At 37.4% G+C, this 8864-nt stretch overlaps 1 protein-coding gene across 1 annotated transcript; it reads left to right on the forward strand.

Moving 5' to 3' along the window:
• Window positions 1–5116: 5116 nt before the first annotated feature.
• LOC112856126 (olfactory receptor 4S2-like) lies at window positions 5117–6088 on the forward strand. The gene has a single exon (XM_025919676.2). The coding sequence runs from the start codon at window positions 5150–5152 to the stop codon at window positions 6086–6088; it is 939 nt and encodes a 312-aa protein (XP_025775461.2). The 5' UTR covers window positions 5117–5149.
• Window positions 6089–8864: the final 2776 nt, after the last annotated feature.

Raw genomic sequence — 8864 nt, forward strand, 5'->3', positions numbered from 1 at the left:
CTCAGTTCCACACATAATTAGTAAGTTTCTTTCTCAATTGTAGACAATTAGAGGGACAGGATAAATTAGGACTTTAAATTTTTCTATAGGTAAAAGTTCAAAGTATCTACAGGTAATAAAATGATGTCAAATGACCAGAGGCATGAAAACGTACATGTTTTCTGTGTACATGTCTCTATGAGGGATATTGATGTCAAGGACACTATTGCACAAAGAGCTCGCCGTGGGATGGAACTTGGTGTTAGGAAGGAGAAACAGAATATTTGATCCCTGTTCTTTGCAAATTGTTCACAGAAGAAACAGACTAAATCTCTTTCTCAGCGAATTTCAGGGCACTGCAGTCTTGCTATTTATTTTATTTGAAATAATTCAAGTGGGCTTATGGAGTTAATAAATGAGCGATCTTATTTCTTTAACAGCAGAGGTACCATTATAACTAGTGGTTATATTCTTTGGCATTATCTGAGAGACAAATAACTAGTGTTATTTGAGACATATAACTAGTGTATATTCTTTGGCATTATCTGAGAGACAAAATTTGGCCTAAGAACCTGTACAGACCAGTGGAATTGCTGATGAGTCCCATACAAGCCCTCGTCCACAGTGTTCAGACATTGGATACTGAATGCTTCTGAATTTTTTTCACTGAAATGATTATGACTTAGTTTTACAGGTAACTTATTGTTTTAGTGTCCATTAATTAATTTTATCCTTACCATGTGTGGCATTATTCTTTCACAGGAGAGGACTCTGAAGTTAATAGAAGTAAGGAAAATGGTGTTAAGATCACATAGCCTGTAAGAGGCAGAGCTGTTGAATCAGGCTCTGTTGTTCTATCTTTAAATCCTGTTCTCTTTCTCCCAGTAAAGACAGTAGAAGGATCTTGGTCTTAGACTTGAATTACCTTAATCAGCTTCTGAGGTGATCCCGGATAAAGTTGAGATTGCCACTACTCAAGAAGAATACGGTAGCTGCCCAAACATCTTTGGTATCCTTGCTTGAACTCTTAAAGTGATTAAAAAATATGCACTATTTTCTGCTACTACTCTAAGTCAAAGAATATATTTGAGAAAGTGGGTGTCATCAGTAGGTAAGTTTTGTAAAAATGGAAAGCATGGAAATACATATAAATGGGAATTAGGAGATGAATGTAGTAAGGAATTTAGCATCTTACAATGACTCCTATCCAGGCTTTTCTCCTTCCTTCCAGTCAGCATATTCTCTGGTCACAAAGATGGGGATGATGATTATGTGTTCACTTATAGTGTGCCATGTACATAAGTGCTTTACATAAGATACACACCTAATCCTTACAGCAATTATGTGCTGTGTGCTATTTCCTTTAAAATATTTTTCTTAATGTTTATTTATTTTTGAAGGAAAGAGAGATAGAGCGTGAGTGGGGGAGGGGCAGAGAGAGAGGGAGACACAGAATCTGAAGCAGGCTCCCGGCCTCAAGCTGTTAGCACAGAGCCTGTTGCGGGGCTCTAATTCACAAACTGTGAGATCATAACCTGAGCAGAAGTCAGAAGCTTAACCAATTGAGCCACCCAGGTGCCCCAGTGCTGTGTGGTATTTTTTATCTACATTTAACCCTTGAGAAAACTGAGGAAAGGGAAGTTAAGTAACTTTCCTAAAGTCCTAATGTGAACAAATAGGGGAGCTTGAATTTGAACCTAGGAAAGTTGGGTTTCGGGCTTCTTTGTAACAGCTACTCTTCAGCACCTATTCCTGCTGCCCTCCTGCTGCTAGAGTGATCTTTCTTCATGATCTGCCAAATCATTCACAATAAATTCCAACTCCTCAACTTAACATACAAGACTATGATCTGAGCTCCTCTTCCTTTTTAGCCTCACTTCCTGACACTTGCTTTCATGTATTCTGTGTTGAATCATGTCAAACCTGTTGGCATTCCCCAGTGGGGATGCTATGATGATTTACACTGTCTTCATATATTCCAGTCCATTAGGCCTGGAATGTCCTTCCTGCCCTGCCCTGTCTTCTGTGCCCTCACCCTGCAGTCTTCTTCATCATCAGGTTAACTCTAATTCACCTTCCAACATTCCACTCAGTGAAGACCTTCTCTGGAGACGTGTCTCCGACTCTCCTCTAGAACTGGGATTGCTGGTTTACATGCGGGCCTCCTCTGGCAACACATGTTAATGAAATAACATCAAGATTATCAGTACCACATCGCTTATGACATCCTCAGTGTAAGTTTAAGCAAAGTTGGGCACAAACTCTGAATGTTGTGATGATCTTGCCAGTTGTAAATGTAGTGTTTGCCTCAAAGTACTGGATACAGCTTTACAAAATTTCACAATTGCCTGGGTGGCTCAGTCCTTGAGAGTCTAAGTCTTGACTTTAGCTCAGGTCATGATCTCATGGTTCTCTCATGGTTCGTGAGTTCAAGCCCTGCATTGGGATTCTCTGCCTCCCTCTCTTTCTGCCCCTCCCCCACTCTCTCTCTCTCAAAATAAATAAATAAACTTAAAATAAAACAAAAAAACAAAAAAAAAACCCTTCACAATTAGCAGAAAAGGAGTCTTTTGGCTATTACAGAAATTTTAAGACTTTTAAATGAGAAAGAAGGCATGCTGACTTTATGCCCACAGTCCCACAGCTCCAGGAGTATGCATCGTATGAGAACTTTAAGAGACAAAACAGATAAGCATAAGGAAAGAGAAACAAAAATAATATAAAAACAGGGAGGGGGACAAAAATATAAGAGACTCTTAAATATGGAGAACAAACAGAGGGTTACTGGAGGGGTTGTGGGAGGGGGGATGGGGTAAATGGGTAAGGGGCACTAAGGAATCTAGTCCTGAAATCATTGTTGCACTATATGCTAACTAACTTGGATGTAAATTAAAAAAAATAAAATTAATAAAAAAACAAAATAAACTTTAAAGTCCTTTTGCCTAGGTTCCAATACCAACTCTGTCAATTACCTAGCTCTGTGACCTTGGGCAAGTTACGCACTTTCTCTGTGCTTCAGTTTCCTCATCTCTGAAGTGGGGATGATGATAGCCTACACTGTAAGAATGTTATGAGGATTAAATGAATTATTACCACTTAGACAATAGTAAGTACAATAGAAATTTTCTATTATTACTTAAATGATTTTCAACCCTTATGATTCTGCCATTTGGTTATGACTGAGAACAATTTGGCTTTGCTGTTGTAGTGTCAGAATATTCAAAGATGTTAAGGACTTGGAGCGTATCCTCTAATCAAAGGACTTTACACCATAAGAGCACAGTTGATTTTTTTTAAAAAGGAATTCCTTTTCATGAGAAGTTTATCTTCTTTCTTTCTTTTTCTAGCTCTAGTTCTTTCTTTCATCTATCATCTATCTATCTATCTATCTATCTATCTATCTATCTATCATCTATCATTATCATCTTTTCACTTATTGTTCTACCTATTATTTATTTAGGGGGATGAGTGTTGTGTGGGTTTTGGAATCAGAATGTCTCAATTCAAATACCAGCCTCTTCACTGACTGTGTTTTACTAGATAATTTACCTAATCTCTTCAAAATTTTGTGCTCCTTAAAATGGAGATAGAAATTAAAATGTTGCTGTGAGGATAGATGGGGTAACATATGCTAATAGTTTAGCATATAATCCTGCACATAGTAAAGTGCTTAGTAAATATTTACCACCAGTATCACCACTATTAATAATATGTCTACCATGGAGATGGACAGATATTATCGTTTATTATCTCAGGAATAAAATTATGGATAAATTTTAATATTTTATATATAATTTTTATATAATGAATAGATCAAATGAAAACTTCTACTTACTAAAAAGATCTCACACTTCACAGACTCAAATGACAAAGTAAATCACCTCATAAATACAAAAAAAGTTACACAGATGATCTTATTTTATTTCTGTAACAGTTCTGTGAAGTAAAATAATTTTTGTTACCCATCTTTTATAAATGAGAAGACTGAGATTGAGAAAATAGATTTACTTAAAGTAATCCATTTGGTGGGGGTGTTCAAACTTAAATCACTCAGCTTTCACTATCCAGGCAGAAAAAAGGTGTTCCTAGCAAAGATGAAAGATAGCTAGTAATTTGCAATGCTTCAGAAAAGCCATTTTTTATTCTGAGGAACTTCTTTAGGTCCTGTCTTATGATTTATCTCTTTCAAGAATTTTTCCCTGATAATTTTTACTCAATATTTTTATCTGTATTCCCTGAGCATCCCTGTGTATAGTTTGTAAAATGGTGTTAGACTTATTCTTTAACTACCATTTACAGCTTTTTCTGTATGGAAATTTAACTACTGATTCTTACCTATGATTACAAGGACAGAAGGCTATTTCAAGGCAAAGGGATTGAGAATGATAGGGGCCTCAGTATGTTTTAGCTTTTCAACTCTTTAGAGCAACATAGAGAAAAACATTTCTCTGTATAGGTTGACCACTCTTCACGTATTCCTTACTGACAAGCAAAATGAAATTTTCACATGGATACCAAGTCTTAGGACTCAAACTCCCAGGATGTTACTTATAAGCATGGGTTTTTGGTAAGCAGGAGACCTCTGTTTCTGCTGTTGTTCATCACTAAAAATGACTTAATCTTTAATTGTATTGAAACTCCCAACCTAATTTAGAAACTAAAAACAGTCTTTATCATTTAAGTAGAATGTTATTCTTCTAAAGTTGATCTCTGTACATTATGTTAAAAAAGATCCATCTAAGAAATTTGGCATCAAATCTCGGATTCTGACTTCTTATATTTACCTTAAGCCTCAAAAATTTATTTAATAATTGATTTAAAATTTTCCATCTGAAAGAGAATTTCTGGCAATACGAGAGAGAGAGAGACAGAGAGAGGGAGGATTAGGGAACAACATTAAATCCAATAAAAAAAATCATCATCTTCTCTAGATTATTATTTGAGAGAAAAGACCTATAGGTCTGAGTGTAACAGAAACCAAATGTGAGTCAATAATGTGGTAAGAAAATTGACTATGCTCAAGAAATATGAAGTTTCCTCTCCTATATTTAGCATCACTTAAATATTTTAATAAGACTTCTCCTTTAGGCTGTACCATGCTTACAGTGGTTTATATTTATTTATTTTTGCAGAGAACCAGAGCCACCAAGCCAGTACCATCTGGGTCCCCATGGAAGTGGCTAATAATGTCACTGAATTTATATTCCTAGGACTTTCCCAAGATCCTGGAATGCAACTGATGTTCTTTGCCTTATTTCTCCTCTTCTACATCGTGATCATGGTGGGAAATCTGCTCATTTTGCTTACGGTCTTTTCTGATCCCCAGCTCCAAACGCCCATGTATTTCTTCCTCAGTAACCTGTCCTTTGTGGACATTGCCTATTCCTCAGCCACAGCACCCAAGATGATTGCAGACTTTATTTCTGAGAAAAAGACCATTTCCTACTGGGGCTGTGTAACTCAGATGTTTACCTTCCACTTTTTTGGGTGTGCGGAGATTTTTGTTTTGACTGTTATGGCTTTCGACCGTTATGCTGCCATCTGCCAACCTCTCCGTTATACTACCATCATGAGTGCCAATGTTTGTATTGTTCTGGCATCATTGTCCTGGTTAGGAGCCCTGGGTCATTCCTTTGTTCAGACCCTTCTGACCTTTCAGCTGCCTTTCTGCAATGATCAGGTCATTGACCACTACTTTTGTGATGTCCACCCAGTCCTAAAGCTTGCCTGTGCTGATACAACCCTGGTAAATATGTTGGTGGTTGCCAACAGTGGTCTCATCTCTCTGGGGTGTTTCCTCATTCTTCTGGCCTCCTACACGATCATTCTGTTTAGTCTTCGTAAGCGGTCTTCAGAGAGCCGGCGCAAGGCTCTCTCTACCTGTGGGTCTCATTTCACTGTAGTAACTTTCTTCTTTGTCCCTTGTATATTTATTTATCTCCGTCCCTCCACTACTTTCCCACTGGATAAGGCTGTGTCTGTGTTTTATACTACCATTACCCCAATGCTAAACCCACTCATCTATACTCTGAGGAATGAGGATGTAAAGAATGCCATGAAACGGATATGGAGTCGCAAGGTCTCCTTCAAGGAAAAGGGGAAGGGATAGCTTGTCAGAATTGCAAAATCAGAGAGTTAGCTAATACCTTCAATTATCTGTAACTTATTAATGATTTTTAAGGAATAGTCCTTAAAATTCAATTATCTTGTACTTTTCATTTAACCAGGAATAATTTGAGACTCTTTTTTCAATGTTTAGGTGGGCTAAACTTAAGCCTTTCTATACTGTCTAGGTTTCTATACTGTCAAGGTTTATCCTCTCTTACTTTTAGAGTAGGAGAGTAAACACTCTGAGCCAGTATCTCTTTAACTGCTTTATGTCCCTTCACTTCAAATTAAGCTTTCTTAAACTATGATTCAACAATGTAGAATGATGTTACAAGAGAAAGATCTCTGAGGAATCTGACCATTTCTCTTAAAAACAGAAGGCTAACTTCCCAGAAACTGCCTCCTTGTCTCCCCGTCTCCCTCCCTTCCCTCTCTTCCTCCCTCCTCCTTTCTTTCTTTCCTTCCTTCTTTTTTTTCCTTTTTTTTTCCTTTCCTAGTCTTTCCCCACAAATATCATATAATCTAGTAGGGGAAATGGATTCATAAAGAGATAACGATAATACATACATAGAATGCAGTGAAAATGCATACATAGAAATATACGCTGCATACAATTAAGAGGTAGTGTACATTCATAAACTGCCCAAAGGATCGTTTCTTTACAGAGGGAAAAGGGGTACATTTTACATATTTTGTGTGGAGCAATTTTTTAAAGATCCTGTTGGAAAATTTGAATACTCTCTATAATCCTAGTAGTATATTATTTGTACTAAAAGTTATCCTACTTTTATTTTTGCAATACATAGAACAGACTAATTAAAGCAACTAAAATGAATTGACATTTGAACTATTGCAATGACTAAGTCAAGGAGATATATTATACATTTTGGTTAAATTTATTTTCAATTTTTGAAAGGGACAGAATAGATTCTTTTCTGTTGTGTTCTTAGTAAGGTCAGAGGATAGCTGGATGGTCTCAGTACTTCAGAAAAGCAATTTTATTCTGAGGAACTTTTTAGATCTTGTTTCTATATCTCTATATCTTTCAAGAATTCTTCCTTGATTGTTTTCATCCAACATCTGTTTTCTGTGTGCCTTAAGCACACCTCCATATGGTTTATAAAATGGTATCAGACATTTTTTCCCAGTTTTTGTTCCCTTACTGGATTTTACCTCATTTCTGTAATTTATTAATGATATAAATAACATATCTTACCTTTTTTCTACTCCCTATGTATGGCACAGAGCTGGATGCACAATACCTGTTTGTGACAGGGTCTACCTGTTGTTATCCCAGTATCCACTGTTTCTTTTTTCCCTTAGTAACAGAGACGACATTATTTATGGTGACCCCATTAAAATATTAAAATACCACCACTAAGGGGCGCCTGGGTGGCGCAGTCGATTAAGCGTCCGACTTCAGCCAGGTCACGATCTCGCGGTCCGTGAGTTCGAGCCCCGCGTCGGGCTCTGGGCTGATGGCTCAGAGCCTGGAGCCTGTTTCCGATTCTGTGTCTCCCTCTCTCTCTGCCCCTCCCCCGTTCATGCTCTGTCTCTCTCTGTCCCCAAAATAAATAAAACGTTGAAAAAAAAATTAAAAAAAAAATACCACCACTAACCTTTTGTTGCATTTCCCTATAGTTATTTTTCATATTACCTTTCCTCTGTGAAAAAGGATCATTCTATCCTTTTAAAAAATAACAAATATACTGAACTTATATTTAAAATTGTGGGATAGATACATGAGTTTTCCTTTTTCCTCCTAAGATCTAAATAAAATAGCAATAACAACAAACGAGAAAAAAGTTTAGACTCACGAATAGGACAGAAGTTAGATGCAGACAAAAGATTTCAACATATGTTTGGAAAAGACAAGACAAAGGTGGGGTAACTGATAAGGCAGAGGAGAGAAGGCTAACATGAAAGTAGCAACTGAGAGGAATATTGAGGAGAAATAGACAGATTTATCTCCCAGAATCCCTGACATGTTTGAGATGCCAGGGCCCCAGGCAAGGATGATAGTGGGGTTCAGGGCTAGTTATAGGGCAATTAAGAGAAAGGAATGGTTCAGTCTACCACCTTTTCTTTTCACCCCTCACTCTCAGATGCTCACACAGGCATACACTTCACAAACAGAATACTGACATCTTTGCATTAAGAAATTAAACTATGTTAGAGAAAAGTCTTTCACATTTTTCCTTTGGAGATCACAAATGGAATGGCTGCCTCTCTGCTAGAACCTTGATCAGAAGCCCAGCAGTCAGTAAGCTCTGCTCTGTTGATCTCTGCCTTTGGTCAAAGTTTTGGTGCCTAAGTCTTTAATATACATAAGGTAGTTGAAGTAAAACGTGAGCTGTTAGGAAGGCAAAAGGGAATTTTGGAATCAGAGATAACACAAATTCACTCTAAAAACCATTGATATCTTTTTGTTTTAATGTTTATTTATTTGTTTTGAGAGAGAGAGAGAGAGAGAGAGAGAGAGAGAGAGAGAGAGAGAGAATGAGCAGGAGGGAGCAGAGGCAGGGAGAGAGAGAGAATCCCAAGCAGGCTCTGCACTGTCAGCAGAGAGCCCAACTTGGGACACGATCTCACAAACTGTGAAATCATGACCTGACCTGGATGCTTAACCAACTGAGCCATCCAGTCACCTCCAAACAACTGAATATGAAAATTCAAGTCAAGAGGTAAAACACTTAACTCATATTTGTCCCAGGAGAACAGAGAAGACAGAGGGGAAGAATTTAAAAGAAACAATGAAAAGAAAACTCAGAGCAGGA

This window comes from Puma concolor, chromosome B3 (assembly GCF_028749965.1).
Source record: "Puma concolor isolate L17-30 chromosome B3, mPumCon1.1.hap2, whole genome shotgun sequence".
Classification (NCBI taxonomy): domain Eukaryota; kingdom Metazoa; phylum Chordata; class Mammalia; order Carnivora; family Felidae; genus Puma; species Puma concolor.